The sequence below is a fragment of the Lycorma delicatula genome, chromosome 1 (genome assembly GCF_047948215.1).
Source record: "Lycorma delicatula isolate Av1 chromosome 1, ASM4794821v1, whole genome shotgun sequence".
Classification (NCBI taxonomy): Eukaryota; Metazoa; Arthropoda; class Insecta; order Hemiptera; family Fulgoridae; genus Lycorma; species Lycorma delicatula.
Window position 1 is genome coordinate 151,359,768 of NC_134455.1, and position 24,535 is coordinate 151,384,302.

General features: G+C 31.9%; 1 protein-coding gene across 1 annotated transcript; it reads left to right on the top strand.

Moving 5' to 3' along the window:
* The first annotated feature begins 17,198 nt into the window (after window positions 1-17,198).
* On the top strand, window positions 17,199-21,069 carry LOC142324167 (uncharacterized). Its single transcript, XM_075364899.1, has 2 exons — window positions 17,199-17,393; window positions 19,880-21,069. The coding sequence occupies exons 1-2, from the start codon at window positions 17,222-17,224 to the stop codon at window positions 20,971-20,973; spliced, it is 1,266 nt and encodes a 421-aa protein (XP_075221014.1). The 5' UTR covers window positions 17,199-17,221; the 3' UTR covers window positions 20,974-21,069.
* The last annotated feature ends 3,466 nt before the right edge of the window (window positions 21,070-24,535 follow it).

Here is a 24,535-nt window from a genome sequence, read left to right on the forward strand (position 1 = left end):
AGGGTGTAAAGGGCCCTTACATTTTATTTAAAAACACAAACTTCACAATAAACATTAAAACATGAAAGACAAGGACAATCACAAACACTTACTGGGTGTAAAGGGCCCCAATATTAAAATTTGAGATAGGTTCTCAAAAGACCATGAACTTAAAATTATAATTAATCTTATCAATACCATATCTTTCTTCTTTCTTCTATATGTATATATAAAACTACCGCTTAGAGTATCTTTTACCACAGCTTTAAACTTCCATTTTATAGACTTTTAAGAAGTCCACTGGCGTGTAAAAATGCAACTATATTTTCTTCATTTCCATTATCCAGATCAGCACTAATATTATTTGTAAAAAAGAACCTCTTTCTGAGGTCCTCATATATGGTACACTCTTCTATTAGATGCTTGATTGTCAGTGTTTTATTACAAACACCGCACATTGGTCTCACTTCGCCGGTTAACAAATATAAATTTGTTAATCGCGTGTGACCGATTCTAAGTCTGGTCACCGCTACTTGTTCACGGCGAGTCAATTTAAAGTCGCTTTTCCATTTATAAGGAGAAGTTTTAACTGAGTTTAATTTTGTATTTAAACTCCTCCATTCAGCGTTCCACTTGTTTCTTACTATGTTTGTTAGACGGTTTTTAACATCTGCCACTCTTACAGGAAATGCATCCAAATCATCGCAGACTGTTGCCTTTCTGGCAGCTTCGTCTGCGATTTCATTACCTGTAATACCAGCATGCCCTGGAGTCCATACAAATACGCATCGCTGTCCTCGTTGTTTTAGTACATATAAAATGGACAGGATGTTTGCAATTAGGACATCCTTAATGTTCTTGTTCCGAATTGCGACGAGTGCACTTAATGAATCGGAACATATTAGCACTCTCTCTTCGCAATAGTGTTCAGTGTAGCGAAGAGTTTGCTGAATTGCAGTGAGTTCTGCCGTGTAGACACTGGCCACATCTGGCAGTCTCCAAGAGTGGACTTCTTCATTTACATATATCGAGCATCCAACACAATGTTCTGTTTTAGAACCGTCAGTATAAATTCTAATATGTTCTTCGTAACTACTGACGGTTGCTAAAAATTCCTGCTGGATGATCACTGCTGGTTTTTTTTTATTTCTCCTTGAGAGAGATCCAAGCTTGTATTTACCGCTGGCAAGAGCCATGGCGGTATTTCTCTAGTAGAAACTGCTAGTGTCTCTGGTATAGCAATTTCATATTTTCTTCTTAATTCGTGGTACCTAATTCCGGTTGGTCTGGAATAGGTAGCACGATGTTCATATACTGCAGCCATAGGATGATTTGTAAACAATTTATTATTTATATGAGCAGGGAAAGCCCATACATTTGCTGCATATCTTAACAAAAGGATCACTCTTCTATAATGTAGTGGCATTATTCCGGCTTCAGACATTAGACTAGCCGCCGGACTTGTGCGGAAAGCGCCTGTTGCATATCTTATTCCGCTATTATGAACTACGTCTAACTTTCATAAGTGCGACTTTCTAGCGGATGAATATACGATGCATCCGTAGTCTAGTTTAGATTGAACCAATGCTTTATACAATCTCAATAATGTCTCTTTGTCTGAGCCCCAATTTAAATTCGATAAACATTTTATAATGTTTAGGGCTCTTTTGCATCTATCACTCAAGTCCTGTATATGTAATCCCCATGTAAGGGATTTATCCAATACTAGTCCTAAATATCTTACGCTATCTTTATATTGTATTGGATTATCGTCAATTGTCAACGCAGGACTTTGATGAGGAATTCTCTTCCTACAAAAGTGTACACAGCACGTTTTCTCTGGTGAGAATTGGAATCCGTTATTCCTTGCAACTTCATTTAGAGCATTGATCGCTCGTTGCAATTTGTACCTCACCATAGCAGTCTTGTTGCTGGCATACACAATTGCCAGATCATCAACATAGACGCTTTTGCTGATTTCTACTGGAATGGCAAGTATCAATTATTAATGGCAATGGTAAACAAGGTACCGCTCAACGGTGAACCCTGCGGTATGCCATTTTCCAAGATTCTTTCACATGAATATTCATTTTTGACGCGTACTTGGAAGGTACGGTCATTCATGTAGTTGCTGAGCAGTATAGGCAGATTGCCACGAATGCCCCATTCATGTAACTGGAGCATTATACCATGACGCCAGGTCATATCGAAAGCCTTCTGAAGATCAAAGAAGACTCCGACACAATGTTTCCTTTTAATAAAGCTGTTATATATAATGTCCTCTAAGCTGATCATTTGATCAGTGGTAGAATGGTATTGCCGAAAACCTGCTTGATACGGTGATATCAGGTTTTCTTTTTCCAAAACCCAGACGAGTCGATTATTAATCATTTTTTCCAGTATTTTTCCCATAGCACACGTCAAAGAAATAGGACGATAGCTATTGGGGTCTGTTAAATTTTTATTTTTCTTTGGTACTGGAACAACATGAGCTTTTTTCCACTGCTGCGGGTACGTTCCATCCCGCCAAATTTTATTATAAAGTTCTAACAATCTGCGTTTTACAGTGGTATTCAGCTGCCTGATCATATTATAATGGATTTCATCCGGACCAGCAGCTGTGTTACCTGCTTTTTCCAACGCTTTCGCGAGTTCTTCCATTTTAAATGGTACATTATATGAGTAATTATACTCAGTTCTAAAATTTAGTAGACCTTCGAGTTCTTCTTTTTTGGCTCGAAAACCTTCCTCGTAGTTGGCCGTTCTGCTGGCCTTTTCGAAGTGATTGGATAACAGCTCTGCAATTTCATATGGAGTGTCTTTTATTTCATCTTCATCTTGAAGGCTAGTTATGGGAGCAAAATCATTACGCCCACAAATCGCCTTCACTTTCCTCCAAACATCTGATGCAGTAGTAGTTTTGTCGATGGATGACACGTATTGCTGCCAGGATCGTTTTTTCGAGTCTATCATAAGACGTTTTGCATACGCCCTGTATTTCTTAAAGGCAACAAGATTTTCTATACTAGGACGCTTCTTAAAGGCGTTATACGCCCTTTTCTTTCTTTTTATAGCTTCACTTATTTCATCGTTCCACCATGGAACGGGTTTTTTCGTAAGTTTCCCAGATGTTTTGGGAATATATCTCGATACCGATTCAATTATTGCATTTGTTATGGCGTCGACATCGTCTCCAATAACTCCAGTTGTTTCTGGGAGTATCGTTCTAGCTGTGAAGCTCGTCCAGCTTTCTCAAATAACCATCTTTTAGGGATGGGATATATTGTTCTTGTAACATCAGTTACAATTTGCACCGGGAAATGATCGCTTCCATGCAGATCATCTATGACATGGAAGCTGTACCTTGGTGCTATCGATCCGCTTATAAGTGCAAGATCTATACAGGACGTCGATCCATCTCTGGCATTGAAAAAGGTTCCTGATCCGTCGTTTAAAATAACAAGTTCTGAATTCATCAGGAACCCTTCCAGTTCTCTTCCACGGGGATCTACTCGATCTGATCCCCAAAGAGAATTATGAGCATTAAAGTCACCCACCAGTAAAACAGGTGGGGGAAGCTCGGAAATTAGTCTTGCTATGTCATCCTTATTCCAATCAAAATACGGCAAGTATATGCTGCAGACAGTGACCTGGAGCGGATACTTCATTCTAACGGCGACCGCTTGTAGGTTTGTGTTTAGAAAACCGCTTCGGTGGTAGCTCTAGTCGATGTTAATATAGCTACTCCACCTCTAACTCTTACATTTGGCGGTTGATCTCGCCGAAATATATCGAATCCTTTTAATTTAAAATTTTCATTTCGGCGGAAATGCGTTTCTTGCAGACATATACAAATCGGGTCTACGTCATGTACCAAGCGTTGGAGCTCATGGATGTTTGAAAAACATCCATTGATGTTCCATTGTACAATCGACTCGCTAATTTTTAATTAAATTATTGCCTGGGTTTTCCTTTCGGCCACCCCTTTTTCCTTTTCTTCTCCATCCTACGAACAGCATCGTGTTCGCGGAGAAGGTCGTCGCCTGTAAGGCTTCCGGTCTCCGTATCGGAGACCACCGAAGCCGCCGACGACGACGGGCATGGGTCGGCGCCGGTTTCAGGCGCCGATTGAGAGGCGGCAACCTGGCCGCTCCCCAACACGGGGGTCGCACCGGTCACCGCCTGTGGGAGGGGGGACACTCGCCCCCCCTGTGTGATTTTTTGTGGCCTCTGAGGCTTAGAGGCCACTTCAGTTGCAGGAGGCTTGGAAGCCTCCATAACAGTCTCTGTCGGTATTATTGTTTTCTTGACATCAAGAATCTCGCTGAGACGGACTTGACATTCTGGTTTGGTGTCCGTTTTCTTTTCTGGAGGAGCAACTTTTACTTTTATTGACTTATCTTCAGCAGGCTGTACCACTATCTTTGGCTTAACAAATTCTTTATTGCCAAAAGGTTTCATCTTGTTTTCGATGATCCTCTCAATCATGTTAGCCAAAGTAGGCGCAAGTTTATTTATAATTTGAGCCTCATCTACAGCAATCGGAGCAGGAGCGAGAACAGTAGCCGCAGCCTGAGCATAAGATGTTGTTGCTCTAGGCTTACGGGCGTTAACTATCTTCTTTGCCTCGAAGTAGCTGACTTTTTGCAGGGTTTTTACTTCCTGCACAGCTACTTCATCTTTGTAGACAGGACAATTCCTTGATCTACAAGAATGCGCTCCTTTGCAGTTAATACATGTAGGAGGCTCTTTACACGGCTCTCCCTCATGCACCTCTTCACCGCACACGCATATTTGCGGTCTTTCGCATCTAAGAGCGGTGTGGCCAAAGCGTTGGCACTTGAAGCACCTCATTGGCTGCGGGACAAATGCCCGCACATCCAAACGGTGAATCCCCGCTCTTATCTTTTCTGGCAAAGTAGGCCGGTTGAAAGTGAGGACATGAGAAGCTGAGGGTAAGACCTCACCGTTCCTTCTCATGTTCAATCGACGGCACTCTATTACTCCTTGTGCTGCCAGTTCCTCTACAATCTCTTGCTCCGAACAGTTTAAAAGATCCCGACAGACCACAACACCCCTTGAGGTGTTGAGCGTGCCGTGGGGATCAACACGTACCGCTAGCTCTCCAATTTTCTTCAGCCCTAAAATCTTCTGAGACTGTATATCATTAACAGTCTCTACATGAAGTCCCGTAAAAGTTTTCCTTATTTCTTTAACAGGGCCTCCAGCACATTTGTTTATTTCTCGAGCGATGAGAAAAGGACTCACCCTCGAGAAATTTCCATCCTCCTTTGTAATGACCAAATATTTGGGTTTCGGTACATTACTACTTTTAAAAAAAGCTTTTTGTAAGCTTTTTCTAGCCTCAATCTCTATTTTTTTATTTTCCGTACTTTTCCTCCGATTTGCCTCAGGCGAAACGGCTGGTTCTAAACGAGGGTGTTTACGTGCACCCTCTGCCACGTTGGTTTGTTCAGGAAAATTCATGAACAAATAATCCCTTCTGTAGTAAGGCTAGCCGCCGGGGTACACCCCCACTCCAGGGCTACCAACCCTGGAGGTCCGTTCCGGTACTCCGGTGGAACCGGCATATGTCCTGGCAGAGAGCGGATGCGCAGTCTCTGCACTGACTCCAGGCCCCTACACACCGAAGCTTTCAGGGCTCCCATGCTCCGAACATGGGCACCTTAACTACATGCTTGCCATCGCGGGGGGCATGTGGACGACGAAAGGTCTCCGTTACACCTGCAAATAACTTTGACCGTGGCCGCCACATCGCCAGCTCTAACGGCGGTATTAATCCATTTCCGTAATCGTTAATAATGTCGTATCTGCAGGTGGCCGTAAAGTCCAGTCCTGTAATTCGGCCTATAGATGTAAATCGACCGAAAAAAGTATATCCGAGAAACAACACTCGGAACCCCGTTAGCCAGCTATATGTAATGTACTTGAGTACAGCTGTTGCCGCCCTGGACGTGGAACGTAGATGTTGTGTTCCGGACGTGGGGAATATCTACCTCAGGGCAATAATTATTGTTATTATTATTATTATTGCTGTGCCTTGTGTACCAATATAGCAGAACCGTGTGAGATGCCTGCACTGTGATATATTAATATTAACAGTAATAATTATTAGTTCAAGCAGGAGAGGTAATAGTAAAATTGTGCTGCTTAACCAAGACTATAATTCAAATAAATTTGCTTTTTTCCCAAAGACTGTAAAATTTACACAAAACCACATACATCCATAAAAATAGCAATTTTCTTTTGAACAAAATTGTTGATTTATTTGTGAGTTAATTTGTTTAGATAACCTTCATTATTTGAATTACATTTTTATTTTAAATAATAAAATTCACAAAATTTCTGCCATACCATACTACATCATGGCATACTGTGATAATAAATTTGTACTATATTTTGTTATATCATCTTGTTTATTAAACAAAAAAGTATATGTAATAATTTGATATTTAATAACTGTTGCTTACACAATTTTTCATATTTTCCAAAATTCTCATTTTATTTTTTGATAAATATTCTCAAACCTAGGTACATCGCTGAATTCATAAGAAAATCATTTTAATTCTCTTAATCGTGTCTTTCAGATTTTATCTATTTTATTTATGCAAGATTTCCTGAGATTTTATGATCACAGGAAATGAAGATAATTCTTTTAAAGGTTTCATCCTGCTTCATTCTAAATTTTTCATAATTTGTTTTTTCAAAGCTAGATTTGTTAATACTCATTTACTCATTATTATAACGCTACCAGGAGGTCTCTCCAACATGAAGACTTTTTTGAAACCACACAATCTTGTTTTATTGATAGTTTTTTTTTTAATTTACTAAGTCCCTTGTAATCCTGTTGAAATCTTTCTTATTTCTTAACTTATTTTTGATGATTAAATTTTTTTCTTATGATCAGTTTGATGGTAACATATATTAAAATAAAACTTATTTTCCATTACAATTACTAAGAAAGAGTGCATAAATGAAAAACATCGCTACTAAAATTTGTAAAATTTAATAAATTTGTATTTATCCTACCACACAATTAAATTTATTACAATTAAATTATCACAATATAACAATTATCACAATTAAATTTATTACAGAATTCTTGTTGTTTGAATTGCTTATCCTGCCAGAACATTTTATTTTTGGGTAATATGAAATTACCATTTAAATTGTACACCTCAGTTAGTCATTTGATTATTTTTATATTTCTCCGTTTAAAATCGAACCAAATTATACTTTAATAGACTAAGCACTATATTTTTTAAAATTTTAGTTATGGTTGGTATCTGATGGCTAATAGTGTTAAATATCTTGTATATAATTCAATATTTAAGATTCCCATTGTTTAATTTTAAAAAAAAATGCGAATACCAACCACCATTTCAGCAAGAGTATGTTTTAGTCTGCAATAAACAACCAAAATGATTAGTTTGAAAATAATCAATAATTATGTTACACACAAATATTCTACAGACCAACACTGGGATTTGGTCTATTAATGCACATCTGACTAGGATTTACACGGTCAAAAAAGGATCCTCTGACGTATGTATAATGGTGTTTTACAGTCTCTGTTCCAGAATTACAATATCAAAATCACATTGTTGTTGAAACAACGTTTGCTTCAACGTTCACTGTTAAACAACAAATTTATGGTATCATTTAAGTAAATAATTGTATTATTAATTCATTTGTTCAATTAGTTTATATATATTTAAATATAAGTACTAAACTATGCAATAATAGTGTAAATATTCTATCCCATTTTGTATGAATAGAATTTCTGTGAAAGTATTTATTTGAATTCTTTTCTCTATAGATTTTTTTTTTTTTTTTTTTTTATCCTAGGCGCACAATGGGGTGTCGTTATCAGCGCCTGGACACAAAGTTCTTATAGTAAATGATTAAAAATTAACAATTAAAATATACTTTAAAATTAGAAGGATATAAAACGCCTATGCTAAGTGCGTAATAAAAACAAATCTGGTGAGACTCTTGTCAGGGCGCACGGCCGTTGGTTTAACGTGAAACGTTACAGACCTTGGATGAAGTTCCTTCATGCTACAGACCGACCAACTTATCAGTAGGGTTAAATGGAAGAGCCACCATCGTATTTTTTGAACAAAACTGAAAATCTCCAATGGAAAATTTTAGTTCCTTTTTTGGCCAACTCTACAGATAAATTGGTCGGTCTGAATGTCAGCAAGTCACTTTTAGTGTATTGGGTTGAAATAAAAAAACGAGACATTATTTGCGTACTAAATTTAATTTTACCATAAAACAGACACTAAATGGTACATTTTATTTATTTCGACTAATATTCGACGAGAATTTTGTTCAACGTTGGTCTGATATGAGAAATAAGAGACATAAGGCATAATAACCAGTGGTAGAGATGCTCGCTCCGTCGACGTCGTTCACTGAGCGCGCCGTGCCAGCTTAGCGACGCTCCCAAAACAGTCTCGCTCGCTCGGCCTGGACATTGAGATACCTGTGCGTGACCCATAACCTCCCCTTACCAACGATATGCGTAATTTTTATTTCCGGCTGGCTTTTGTGCAGGCTAATGCTGTCATATTGATTTTTTATACTTTTTTACATTTACTTTAATTTTTTCATATAAATATTGCCCAAAATACACTTACTGTTACTTAAATCGATCTATCTCGAAAACCTCTAAACACAAACATACGAATCACCGCCCTATCACATCTAGGTCGTGATCTACATTGAATGGAAATGAGCGAGGGCGCCAGTTTTGGCCGATCAGCGCTGTGCCCTCTGCCCGCCAATCCACCCGCCAGTGGCGCAAACTCAAAATCGTATCGGCGAGCTGATCATGTAAGTTATAAAATGGAATCGCATATACGTCTCTGAGATTAATAGTTAGAGAGTTATTAAGGCAGGACGAAATAGACCTTTTCGTTGTGCTACAAATTTCTGTTATGGTACCCGTATGTTTCGGTGTGATTTTAAAGACGTTTCTAACATAAAATAACAATAATATTAATAATGTAATATAAAACGATCTAATTGCCGTACGTGAAAAGGCAAAAACATATTACAGTTTTAATTAAATATTTGAATACAGATGCACGGCCTTAAGAAATCATGAGACATTAGATAACATCGATACATTGTTATGTAAAATATTTCGGATGTTAGCTCTAGTTAAAATTTTTCATTAGAAAAATTCTACAAGTGATAGTCGATAGCTATTAATAAAAAACTTGGTTCAATTATAGACAGATTTTACAAAACAATTGACTCTTCATGAGGCGTTAATTCTGAATTTTAAAATCTTGTGTCCTGTGAAGACTTGGAATAATGGTCAAAAAACAAATAATCTCCTAATTTTAAATTTACAAATCTATGCCAATTTGCCGCCATGAAAAAATTATAAAATTCTTTGTATCAACTAATGTTATAAAACATTACTTTTTATTTAAATTATTTGCAAACCTTTTACGTGAAAAATAATCGTTCATTAAATCTTAATAATGTTTGCTGATATTTTTGGCTTTAATACTTTCACCCCACATTTACTTACATCTCTCTGTTTCGAGACCTATAATGACTAATAACTGCTTATACATTTTTAAAATCAATTTATCGATACACTTAAAATTATCTCAATTGCTTTATAATAGTTTAACTACTGTATATCAACAATTGTATGTTACATTTAATAGAAGTGATTACCTTTTTTTTAGGAGTTAGGTCTTTTATATAAAATAGGATACCAAAAAACAGTGATCTGTTTTTAAATGAGATATCTGAATTTATTTCATCCAATCTGTACATGAAAAACAATGGTAAACACGGGTACATCAAGGTTCCAGCAAATTATACAACCGTAGCTTTGCGTGATTTTTATTTATGAATTCCTAGGTAACTCTTAGAACATTCTGTGAGAATGTTTTTTTCATTTTTTTGAAGATCACTATTAAAAAACCTAAGAAGGCATTACTGTAAAAAAAGAAGAATATTTTTTCATTATAATACTTAAATTTAATATTATAGTATTTAAACCTAGTAGAATTTATTCTTTTGTATGCAGGGGAAAGTAAAAATTTAAAATTTGTAAAAGTAACCACACCAGATATCAAAATTTAAAATATTGTATGCCGTAGTATTCATTTAAATTATTTGATAATAGTGTAGTTAATACCAACAATAAGTAACATTTTTAGCAGCTGCTAAAGAACAGAAGAAAATTTAATACAATTTTAAAACCAGATTTTTACATAAAAATTGTTTTTGAAGAGAATCGAAAAATATTTCGTTTGTAAATTAATATTACAATTTATAAACTAAATATTTTATTTCGTTTTTCTGATGTTAGATGATAAAAACAATCACACAATATGATGCACTGTCGGACACAGTTTGAAAAATGAGCCAATGAGTGATCGATTCCGATTAAGTTGATTTGGTTTTCATAAAAACTAAGCAGCGCGTAAGTTAAACGTCTATGTAAATATTTTTAGACAAGAAATAAGAAAAATTAAGTCAAACCAATTAATTTGCTAAATTGAAAGAGCTTTTAAATCCTGAAAATATAAATATTGCCTACGAAGCCTGTCTTTGCCAATATTTTTTCGACCGATTGACCTAATTCACCACGAGAAAAAAAACGAAATCGTCGGTAGGAAATCAGCTTCTGTCCTCTTTGATTACAAGAACTCCAATGATTTTTTGATCCAGGCACTCTGAGCACGGACTATATTTATATCTAGCTCTGATCAGACTTATACCTCAGGAACCGGGAATAAAAAGATGAGTTCGAAGAAATGGTGTAGATAAAGAAAAAGCCTTTTTATACGAACTAAAAATTATTTAAACGGTTTTTCGTTGACTAGTTTAAGATGCTACAAAAACTATTTTTTCTCTAGATATTAAACAAACCCAGAAACAAGTCACAAGATTTCAAAGAACAACCTCACCCACCACCTACAAGTAAGTTTTATATAAAATATTCAACTTTACTACAAATAACGTGCTTAAATACAATTTGGTCCAGTAAAAATAGGAAATAAAAATAACGGAGCGATAATAATTAACATATGGATAATTTTTATCCACTCTTATAGGAATAAATATCCTCCTACTCTTATTGGAATGAATATCCCTAGCATAATTTATGGCTCCAGTAATTTCTGAAAATTAAGAAGGGGGATATGTTTGCTTTTTTTGGAAATATCTAACAAAAAGGTTCTCACAAAAAATATCATGATTTGTTTTTTAAACTATACAAAATTTTCACGAGTAGATTTTATCCGATTTTTGTCCAACAGAAATCGAATGAATTACAACGTTTTGAAATATCACCCTTTCTTATCCCCATTTATAAAATATTAATTTTGATTTTTATTTTCATATTTACACGTGAAGAAAACTTTTTTGTAAAAATTGCTTATAGAAACCTACTATATTACATACATACGAGGTGCGACAATAAAGTAATGAGACTGATGTGAAAAAAAATGTTGCTTACCGTTTTAGTCATGTTCAGTGTTGTCTCCTTCAAAGTAGTTCCCCTCTGATTGCACACACTTATGGCAGCGCTTCTGCCATTGATGGTAACATTTCTGGAACTCATCTTCTGTAATATCCTCCAAGACCCTCGTCACAGCTTTTTGGACATCTTGTGTTGTTTGAAAATGGTGTCCCTTGACCGCCATTTTGACTCTTAGAAATAGAAAAAAGTCGCACGGAGCGATATCTGGTGAATAAGGTGGCTGTGGTAGTACTGAAATTTGTTTTGAGGTTAAAAATTGCTGTACTGACAGAGCAGTATGGGATGGAATCCAATTATCAGCAATGTTGGCACGGACACGAAGAACTCGTTTACGAAGTCTTTCTAAAATTTCTTTGTAGAAATATCGGTTAACTGTTTGTCCAGGAGGCACCCACTCTTTATGAACAATTCCCTTGGAATCGAAGAAGCACACAAGCATGCATTTCACTTTTGACTTTGACATGCGAGCTTTTTTTGGTCCGGGTGATCTCTTTGAGCACCATCGCGAACTTTGGCGTTTTTTCTCTGGATCGTATTGAAAAAACCAACCTTCATCACCAGTGATAACACGGCTCAACAAATCTGGATTGATTTCCGTTTGCTCTAACAGATCGGGTGCCACATTTTTCCGTGTTTCTCGCTGTTGTGTGTGAGATTTTTTTGGAAACCATTTTTGCACAAATTTTTCTCATACCAAGATCTTCAGTTAATATTAGACGAACCGTTTCTCGATCGATGTTGAGTTCTTCTGCAATCATTTTCACGGATAATCTTCGATCAGATCGTACGATTTCACGCACCCTGGTCAAGTTGACATCTGTCCGTGAGGTTGACGGTCGTCCACTGCGGTCTTCATCTTCAACATTCGTTCTGCCTTCACTAAAAATTTTATGCCGCCGAAAAACTTGAGCTCTTGACATAACCTCCTCTCCAAAAGCCTTCCGAAGCTTACCGTAAGTTGTCGTCGCATTTTCACCCGATTTAACGCAAAAAGAAATGGCATACCGTTTCGCAATATTCTGCGGTTTCATTTCTGTGACAAGAGACCCAAACACGTGTTCACTTATTAGAGCACAACTCACGACTGAGCAGTTGCATCAATGTGCCACTTGGACTAGAAGTAGCTTATAGACCATGGTCAAAGATGGTGTGCCTACGCAAACTGCATGGTTGCCACATCTTGCAAAGAAAAATCAGTCTCATTACTTTATTGTCGCACCTCGTATAACAAGAAAAGGCCAATTCATAGAAAATAATTAAAAAAAAGAAATTCAATGTTCAGAAAAACATCGTAATTTAACTCAGTTGCTATGCATACCAATAAAAAATGTATATGAATGTGTCCTTTTAACTGTTATGACTACGGCACCTAATATAGACACATACATACATAACGTTTTAGATAGCTATTTAAACGACAATGTCATTAACTGTATTTTTAAGTTATTTAATAATTTTTATAAAATAAATCTTTCATGAAAAACATTGAATTTTTACTTTCCCGGCTATAGCGATACACGCTGATACAGAGATAATGGGAAAGTATAAAGATAGTTAAAAAAAATTACTATTTTTTAAAATTTTGTGCCTAAGTAGACATTTAAAAAAATTAAAAAATTGATTTAAATAGATTGAAAGTAATCTGCGAAAATCTTTTATTCCAATGCTCCTAAGTCCAAAAAAATTGTTTTTGTCAGACGGACGCTTGTTCATCTGTACGTATGTATGTTGACCTCAACTTGGTCTTATAACTAGATTTTGTGGACCAGTTTTCTCAAAATTTGCAGACAGGTACTACCAAGTACAGGTAACTCTGGATCCCGTTGACAAAGTTTCTTTAAACTTGGAAGGCAGATATTACTTTGGAGGAGAAAAGGTGTATTAAATTTTGCAAAAATTGAAAAAAGGGATGGGGCTGTTTTGGCGTAATAAAATGTCAAATATTTACTGAGGCTGTTAAGCAGAAAACCTTTTCTTACAAAAGTTGACGTTTTTTTATCAAGATTACAAATTACCGAATACTCACCCCCTCTGTAAAAAAGAAACTAAAGAAAAATTGTCTTAATTAGTTAACTTATTAGTCTTAATTAGTCTAAATATTTTTATTTTTTCAGCTACATCTTGCTTCAGAAAAGGAGTTAATGAAAATTTTTTGCATCTATATTTTCTATATCAATAGTCTTCAAACCACAATAAAAAACTTTTCCTCATCTCACTCCAATTGTCTGCGATAAAAAGAAAATTTAATTTTTGAAAATTTATTTTAAATTTAAATCCCTCTCGCAAATTATCCGTAGTTTTATGTAATACCTTACATAAAATATAATATAATATCTTAGGTTTTTGATGGCAAGAAACTATTTTTTAGTTAGTATTTTTTGAAAAAAATTTATAAAAAAAGCACCCCCTTGCTGGGAATTACAATTTTGTTTATTTTGAATTTGGCTATATCTTTGCGTTTTTAATCAATTTTAAAGGTTCTTTTTTAAAATTTATTATCACCCGAATATCTTCTAAAACTAGTAAGATATTTTCTAAAGTACAAATGAATCTGACTGGCACACAATGTACCTATAATGTAGTTAGTCATGTATATCTTTACATTACGATACGTAAACCTACTATGGCAGTTATTATATATTATTAATTTTTTTAATTATTCCGTGGAGGAGGAGCGAGTAACGGGTCGGGATCTGAGATTAAAAAGTATACACGTTCAAACAGATACTTTTCGGTCAATTTTCCTTTTTAAACATTATACTATTCTAGAAATAGATTATTCACATGAATAAATTGTAGCCATCGTTTATTGAGCGGATTTATATAATTTTAAGAGGGGAAAAAACTATAATTTTAAGTAGCCATAAATGGAAATTGAAAAAAAATGTTGACGATGAAAATTTTCATTGATGATTTATAAATTTTTTTGGGATCAATGAGTTGGTACAACTGATCATGGAGTGATTGATTGAGTATTAACACTTTAGGAGAAGAGAAGAAATTCTTTTTATTAGCTGATACTTAAAAAAATAAAGATTCTAAAAAATCAGTTTTTAAAAATTTTTAAGTTATTAACCTCAATATGCTACATACATATTTAAAAAACGAGGATGAAATGATATTTATAAAATGCCAGAAGCTAGCCGGGAATTTAACCTGAGAAGAAGCCAGGCTGCTAACCATTTATAAGGCGTTTAAGAAAAAGATTTATTGCACTGAAATTATTAATAAATAAATAAATTATTAACATCTTTCTAACCTTCCTTGTAAAATATCTGATTTCTGCATAAGTATTGTAAAAATGTTTCCACTGTTTATTTAAATTATTAAACATTTTAAAGTCACGAAAATATTTAATAGAAAAAATTATAAATTAATGTCTATTTCAGTACCCACTTCGTTCCGATAATTGAGGGATAATTACGCCTTGATCCCCGGCACAATCAGAGTTTAAAGATGAGTTTGTATTTAATAATTTAAAAAAAAGAATATTAAATAAAGAAAAAATTTAATTCCGTATTTTTTATCAGATATGTAAATTTTAAGATTAGTAATTTATTTTATCTTCATTAGCTTGTTACCAAGTTTTTTTGGGATTAAAGTAAAATTATTTTTTCAAGAACTAAAAATATCAAGTTTTATGTAACATTTCATGTTTTGTAATCTGTTCTCTGTTCATCTAAAAAAAATTGTATAATAGTATTTAAAAAAAAAAAAATATTAATTTTTATCATTAATGGAGTTTTTTGTAAAAACATTTCAAGATATTGTAAAAACTAGAATTCTTGCTAGCGATGAAAATTTTGTAAGTTAATTTTAAACACTTAAATCTCAATTTAGTAAGAAAGAAAGCTATGAAAATTGTGGTAGAGTTACTGTCACATCAATAATTACTATTACTTTCTTAATAAAACTATTTTAAAGCAAATACCTTTAATTTCCCGTCTAGATAGCGCAACAGCTCTAGAAGGGAAAGTATTGCAATCAGTTCAATTTGAGCACATGCGGTTTTTACCGGATATTGACATTTTGATACCTAAGGAACCCAAAAACCCGGATGGAAATTTTCCGGACATTAATGTTCGTATGTACGTGTGTTCGTTGTTGGTCTATAAATCACCATTTTCCTCCAGACCTACTGGACCGATTTTGACCAAACTTGGTCAGATTACTTCTACATATGGGGTATTGATGCATTAAATTTTCAACTAAAATGGTCAAGGAGGTTAGGCTGAAGAGCATAGTTACGCTGAGTATCTCGAGATTTCACCTAATTAAGATCACATTTTTTCTTAGGCGCATTTGATAAAAATTAAAAAGTAACGATATTTGCAAAAAATATTTTTACAAAATCGCACCCCCAACCCAAAAATGCTGTTGCAGTCATCTGCTATGTTGTGAGGTCACAGGTGAGCGGTAAGATTAAATAAATGAATAATATTTAAAGTCTAAAAAAGTAACTTGGTCTGGCTGGATCTCGAACTAAATCGCCCGGTTGATTCGATACCTGGTGCGTTAAGCATCGCAGCTACACCATTCTCCCGACCGTACAAGCGAAAGTTGTTTTATGTAAGTTGTGAAATTATATTAGTTTAGTTAGTGCCGACCGTCGCCGTTAATACCGCCACACCCGCGCGAATTAAATACGGTTTGCGCGCACGCTTTAGTTAGAATCATTAGATTAAATAAAGAAAAAGTATTGTATTTAAATAAAATTATAAATATTTTTAATTAAGTTGCGCGTGTACGTATTTGTAAGCCGTGCATCATAAACAACCCACAATTGTAGGACTATCCGGAAACGCGGCTTTAGCTGCGTAACGAGAAAGTCCTACAACTATGTTGTCAGCTTTTTTTGAGAATATTTTAAATCGTAGTTTTTTTTAAAATTCCGGAACTATTTGACTGTTTAATACAAACTTTATATTTTGAAGAAAGAATTAAAAAAAAAAATTGTTTATTTCTACAACAAACGTATAACAAATACGGTAACATTATACAACGATTACCTCATTTTAGAAAGATTTACCTCATACTTGATGAACGTATTTACATTGATTCTTTGCCAATCGCTATCATTCATATGGGCAACGGATTTTTTCAGAATAATCCTTATTTTACATTAAATACAACTAGAAGTAAATAAACTAAAGCTCACTTCAAAAACAAAAGAAAAACTAATAAGTAAATGATAATATTTTTTTAGTTCTTTAAGTTTTTTACTTTTTAAGTCAGCGCTACTTTAAAGGTTAGTAAGTTAGTAGTAGCTTCTAATTGTCAACTTCTATAAATTTCTTTTAAATCCATTTCGTTTTTATTTTAAATGTTTATTCTATTTAATCTTATTGATCAAGTATTGTCTACATTTCAGTAATTTTTTATGTTTACTTTTTACATCGTTCATAAAAAAAGTATACAATAAAGAATTATAAGCAAAATTTTAATCTCTTAATAAATAATTTTAATTCTGTTTGTATTTCATGTATCTAAATAATATTTTCGATAACAAAGGTTAAAAATCGAAATAGTATGAAAACATTTTTATAGATATTTTTTAATCAAGCTGATAGTTGTTGCTTTTGTTTCGATAATTTTTTATAAATCGCAAAGTTTATTGTGACCTTTCCAGAGATATCAAGTCAAAAATGATATCAAATTAGTATATAAGACCGAATTGCTCAGACTTACCTCACCTTCAACATGAAGTCTTCCTTGGTACTCTTGGTGATCGTAAGCTTTGCTGCTGCTGCTGTCCACCCTTATGGACAGAGCAAGTGGCAATGGTTCTCATACAACAACCAGAACTCTGTAACTCCTGTTAGTTATCAACAGCCACAGAATCAGAACAATAACAACAACCAAAACCAAAATGGTGAGTCAATGCCTAATTAAGAGTATAGATTATAATTATTTCCGTTTCTAAATAGAAATATTTTAATTTTTTTTAAGTTTTGCTGTTTTAAAGAGTATGTTAAACGGTACTCTTAATAATTTTCAAATTTTATACCTTCAGTTTTAAAAATATCGGCTAATACTTCTTTATTTATTTATTTTTGCCTCTTTTTCCTATTACTTCCTATAATTTTACTACGTTAATAACTTATTGTAAAAATATTTCCAAGCATAATAAATAAAATAGTATTAACAAAAAAAATATTATTGCAATATTTTATAAATATGTAACAAAAATTCATAAGTAACTTATAAATCTCTTATAATCTCAATATAAAATGTCATATCATTTTTATTTCTTATCAGTGTTTAATGTTTTTAATACCGTTTATACAAATATTTTGGCATACAAATTTTAGCTCACAAAGTCCTAATTTTACAAATTTTAATTATTATTTTATTAAATAGTGTGTGCTGTAACTGTGACCACATATTCTAAATTTTTAAATAATCTTAAATACTTTAAGATAATCTTTAAATACTTTACCTAATCTATACTTAACATCTAATTGCTAGTATTCATCGTAGAAAATGGTATTGTTACATATATATATATATATATATATATATATAAACCATTTTATACAATCAGAAATCTATTATTTGCAAAACAGTATATTACTAAGTTATGCGCTTTCGAACAATCAATGATTATGAATCTTCAGTCATTTTTAATGTGTACCTTGTTTACTTATGGTATGTCTTTTATATTCATATATAGATAGATTTACTGTTAACAGCTAAATGTTTTACCAAATGATATACGATTATTTTTCACATAATACTAGCTTAAGACGAGAATATATGTTTAAAAAAATGTCAAGCCTTACCGATATTTGAACGTAAAACATTCAGGATGAAATGTGTAGGTACTATGTAGTTTAACCTTTTTAATTAGATTTTATCCTGCCATCTAAATTCATCTAAATAGTGAATTAAATGGAGTTTCTTCATAATAGTAATACTAGCTATCTGAAGAGGAATAGTCAGAAATACTTTCCTTCCTTCAAATTCAAATTTACTAATAAAAAAAATTCTTATATTCTTCTTTATTAAATTCAAATTTAGTAATTATACTACTTTGGTGTTAAAGATCATCATAATTGTAAAAGACCACTATTGTGCTTAATTTTACAAAAAAATCATATAGCACAAATAATTTTAAAAGAATAGATATGTAAACTCGAAATTTTTAATAAAAATAAACACGTAAGAATGAAGCATTACTTATATTGTTCAAGTCATTTAATTTTATTAAGTAAAATTAATGGAGGAATTATTTTGAAATTATATTTTCACATAATCTGGGTGCTTTATTCTGAGAGATTTTATATTGCTATTTAGAAATAAATGTTATAGAAATATTTTAATATTAGGATAAATATGATGAAGGATTTTAACAGCGTAAGGGACTTATATGAATAATCACAATATTCCTGATAGCTGAGAAGCTAAAAATAGAGATGTGCTCCCTAAATATAAAACTGCAATAAACTAAACTAAAATAATAATATTTGTCTTAGTTTCACTGTGCTTATGGTTGTTTTGATTGTAAGTAATCATCATTATAAAATAAAAACTAATTATTAAAAATAAATATATAACAATTACTAAGCAGAAATATGTAATTAAAATACAACAAAAATATGTATTCTTATAAAGCAGTAAAAAAACTTTACTTGCTACAAACAAAAAAAAAAATTCTTGATTGGTTTCTTAAAAACAGATAATTTTTATTTATTATTTTTTTTGTTACTTAATAAGTTTTTGCCGTGTTTTAATGTCTTTATCTATTTTTAAAACATTTCCATGCATTTTTATAGTTGTTAAAATATGAACGCTCTATGTTATGTTTTTAGCGATAAAAAACATGTTTTCTATTCAAAACTATTCAATTTTTATTACACTATTTAAATTCCTTCAAAAGTGCTTTAATTTCAAATGCAAAAACATTATTGTATTTTCCAAGTATACATTGCCAAGTTTTCAATGATGAGTCCTAAAATAATGACAGCATTTTGTCCTGTTTCGAAATATTAAGGAAATAGTATAATAATAAAACCTAAAATAACAAATCTTAAATGTCTATGCTTACATTGAAATTTTTTAGTGATATAAACGTCTTCTTTTATAATTTTATTACAAAGCCATGGTTTCTTTTATTATTAAAATATTTTTCTTCTTATACAATATTTATTTCTTTTATTTCTTAAATAATATTGATCTGTTTTAATCAACCTTTATGGTAAGAAAACATGATAGTCAAGAGAAATGGTAAATACGTAGCATTTTTAAACACGCGGAAAAGAGTACGCTCAAATTAAAAACGGTTTTCTACTGCTATCTTGTTTATTTTTCATTCTGATAAAACATCAATTGAACTAAAAAAGCGTATTTCTTTTTCAGGAAACTTTGATGGAGAAAATCAAAATGGTGAATCAAGTACTATGAATGAATACCAGAACAATTATAACAACTACAATAACCAGAACCAGCAAAATAACAACAACCAAGACAACTACAACAACAACCAATACAATAACAACAACAATGGCTACAATAACAACAACAATGGTTATAATAATTATAACAATAACAATGACTACAATAATTATAACAACAACAACAATGACAACAATAACTACAACAACAACAACGGCTTCAATAATTATAACAATAATAACTATAACAACAACAACAACTACAATAATTATAACAATAACAACAACAACAACGACTACAATAATTATAACAATAACAACAACAACAACAACTACAATAACTATAACAACAACAATGACTACAATAACTATAACAACAACAATGACTACAATAATTATAACAATAACAACAATAACTACAATAACTATAACAACAACAATGGCTACAATAATTATAACAATAACAACAATAACTACAACAACAACAACAATGACTACAATAATTATAACAATAACAACAACAACGACTACAATAATTATAACAACAACAATCAAAACAACTGCAATAACATGAACAACTGCAATAACAACAATTGTAACTACAACTGCAATAACAACAATTGTAACTACAACTGCAATAACAACAACCAGAATGTCAACTGCTACAATAATAACTGTAACAATAACAATAACAATTACAATAACCCAAACAATAACAACTACAACAACAATAACAATTACAATAACCAAAACAATAACAACTACAACAACAATAACAATTACAATAACCAAAACAATAACAACTACAACAACAATAACAATTACAATAATCAAAATCAGAATAATAATGACTTCAACAACCAAAACCAAAATGTAAACTATAACAGCAACAATCAAAACCAGAACGCTCTCTACAATTTAAACAATAACAGTATCAACCAGAAGAACAATAACCAAAACAATCAGAACCAGAATAATGATGACCAGGTGGTCAGCAATAATAGTAACCAAAGTCCAGCCACTAACACTTGGTTCAGATCATTGACATGGGGAATTTAAACATTTTAAAAGTTTTTGTTTAACGTTTAATATTGTATAAGTTCAGTAATGACTAATGTTTTTATTTGGAATTAAATAAAAATTTTTTTCAACATATTACTTTTTTCATTTTCATTTTTTTTACTATTTCTTCTTCAGCCACTTTCATTACAATTATATTGAACTCCTCAGTCATGTTTTTTGACATGACTTTTGACATGTTTTTTTAAAATAACAATTCTACACGTTACTGTCTTTTGTAAATCTGAAATAATTTACCCATCGTCAGACTTTGGCATAATTTTTATAGAACGTTTATGTAAAATCTAAATTTAAATAACTTATAAATAGAAATAAGAGAGGTAATTAATAAAAATATAATTTAAAAATATTTAACATTAACATTCATATAGAGGGTAAGTAATATAAAGATACTGTAAAAGGTTTTCTACATAAATGAGTAAAAAAATTCGTAATAATATATAAAATTAATAAATTTTAGAATTAAATTATTTTATATAAACTTAAAATGAATTATTATTATTACTACTTCGAGCAGGACACGTAAGCAACTGAGACGATTAAGTTATAAGTGTGTATCATCAGTTTTCTGGGGAATCTGAGTATTTTCCCCCCATATTTATGCATTAAAATTTATTCCTTAATGACTAAAGTCGAAGTATTTTTAAAATTATTTCATAATATCATTGTTGTAAACCAGCAGTGAATGTTTAAAAAATGTTAAAATCTCACTTTTTTATTATTGAAAATTTTGATCCAGTAAGACAGAAGGAATTATGCAGCTTTGTCATCGGTGGGGTTACTAGTCACAATGTTTACAATTTTTTTAAACCTTCAAAGTAATCTATAATAAAATTTTATTAGTAATCAACTAATTTTTTAATATTTAAAATTTTACAACATATCTACATACAAGTAAAAAACTTTGGTTGAAATATCTATTTTCGTATAAAGTTGTTCACTCTGACTGACTGTGTCTATAACTGAAATGATACTGTAAAATTTCTTAAACATACATCGGTAAAATTTCATAAAAATATATAAAATTAATATAATAAAATACTTGAAATTATTTTATATAAACTTAAAAATAATAACTGTTATTATTACAATTAATAATATGTTTTATTATTATTATTAATTCACGCAGTAGAGGAAAATGAAATTGTGCTACAGTTTTCCGAGCTTTTTCATCAGTGGGGATTTTGGTCCCAACACTAAAATTGTTTTTAAACATTCAAAAAGATTTATAATAAAACTTTATTAGTAATAAACAAATTGTTAATATTTAAAAGTGTTATACCATATTTTCATACATCTCATCAACTTGGGTTTAAATATCAATTTTTGTGTAAAATTGTCAACTTTGACACAACCGAGTCTATAATTGAAATGAATTTGTTTTTTTTCCAGTCAATATAAATTTCAATAAAGCAATTTACACAATACACACATCTATATAAATAAAAATTTTCTTTTGAACAAAAGCGTTCATTTATTTATTTATGAGTTAATTTGTTTATATAACCTCTGATTTTCATTATCCGAATCTCATTTTTATTTTAAATAATAACATTTACAAAATTTCTGCCATACCAGATGACATACTGTGATTTTGTAGTGTTATCTCGATTATTAAAAAAAAAAAAAATAATAATAATTGATATTTTATAAATCTTGTTCACACAATGTTTCATATTTTCCAAAATTTTCATTTTATCTTTGAGAATTATCCTCAAACCTTGGCACATCACTGGAATCATTTTAATTCCCTAAATTGTGTCTTTCAAATTTTATATGTATTATTTATACAAGATTCCCTGAATTTTTATGATATCAGGAAATGCAGATTCCCTATATAGAGGTTTCCTTCTTCCTGCTTTAAATTCTAAAGTTTTTCATAGTTAGTTTTTCATTGCTAGATTTATTACTACTCATTTATTCATTATTATAAACCTACTGGAGTTTTCCAACATGAAGATTTTTTAAAAGCATACAACCCTGTTTTGTTTGATTTTTTTAAATTTACTATGTCCCTTGTAACCCTGTTGAAATCTTTCTTACTTATCAACTTTGATGATTAAATTTGTTTCTAATGACATATTAAAATAAAGCTTATTTTCCATTGTAATTAATGAGAAAAAGTGCACAAATCTTTAAAATTTAATAAATTTATATTGATCCTACCAATTATCAATTATCGCAATTCTTAAATTTATTGTATAATTGTTTGAAAAGGACCAAAAACTATGACGAATATTAATACAGAACCTGGAGATGAATAGAAAGTGTTAACCTTTGTTTTTTTTAGAAGCTAACATTCTGCCCAGCCATATTGCCTAACGTAAAACAGTTGCGTTACGTTGAGTCATTTGAGAAATAACATACTGAATCTCACAGACAACAGGGTGACAGTATATATCAGTATCGCCTGTAAGGCACTCATGGAATCTGAACAGACAAGTACATGTCGAAATGTTGAACTAATTATATTTAAGACCTTATTAACAGCATAGAGTTTCGCAACAAAAATACTGATGATGGTGGGAAGAACAAACATGTTTGTTCTATTGCCAACCGCAAAAGCATAACCAACAGAAAATTAACCTTTTTAGAGCTGTCCGTGAAGAATACACAAGACGCATGAGTAAACCATCTTCACGCATGACTCCTGTTTTTTTTTACTTTTTTATGTTAAAATCTTTAATGATATTGCAGATGTTGATTTTAAATCTATTTCATCCGGTTTTCTGATGTCAGCGATTGAAACTTAGTGATCGTTTATTCGATTATCAGCGTTCGCTTGCTATTATTACTTTTTTTTAACTGTATTCCATGGTTGTTGATAAATCCAGTTCTCATATTAATTTGTCCAATTGTTTTTCAATTATTTTACGCTTATTCCATTCTTTAACTAGTTTATCGGAACATTTTTTTCTGTTTTTACCTCGTTTTTCAAATATTTCTGATTTATGTTTCACTATTAATAGAATTTTTGTAGCGGTTTTTAATATTCTTTGCAATCGCATCGTTTTTATATCGTCCGTTCTTTTCTCGTTATTGAATTTGATGATTCATTGTTGTAATTTATTTTACATTTCATTAATTTACAGTTTGCTTTCGTGTTTATTTATTTCGTTTTTTCTCCTTTAGCCTCCGAGAATCACCTTCAGGTATTACTGCAGAGGATGAATGAGGATGTATGAGTGTAAGTGAAGTATAGTCTTGTACAGTCTCAGGTCGACCATTTCTGAGATGTGTGGTTAATTGAAACCCAACCACCAAAGAACACCGGTATCCGCAATCTAGTATTCAAATCCGTATAAAAGAAATTACTTTCAATAGGACTTGAACGTTGGAACTCTCGACTTCGAAATCAGTTGATTTGCGTAGACTCGTTCACCACTAGCACAACCCGGCGGGTTACCGTGTTTGTTTATTGATTGTCGTTTGACTTTTATCGATATAAGGATTTATTTATTACTTACATTCAACTTCGTTTTGCTTGACCCCGTAACCAGTTGAATATAATTGTACCGTTTGATCTTGCAATATTGCTGGG

Bases quoted from the DNA above. Each gene is read 5' to 3' on its own strand.
- LOC142324167 (XM_075364899.1), top strand. From the start codon at position 17,222: ATGAAGTCTTCCTTGGTACTCTTGGTGATCGTAAGCTTTGCTGCTGCT. The intron at 17,394-19,879 runs GTGAGTCAATGC...TTTCTTTTTCAG, and splicing joins CAACAACCAAAACCAAAATG to GAAACTTTGATGGAGAAAAT.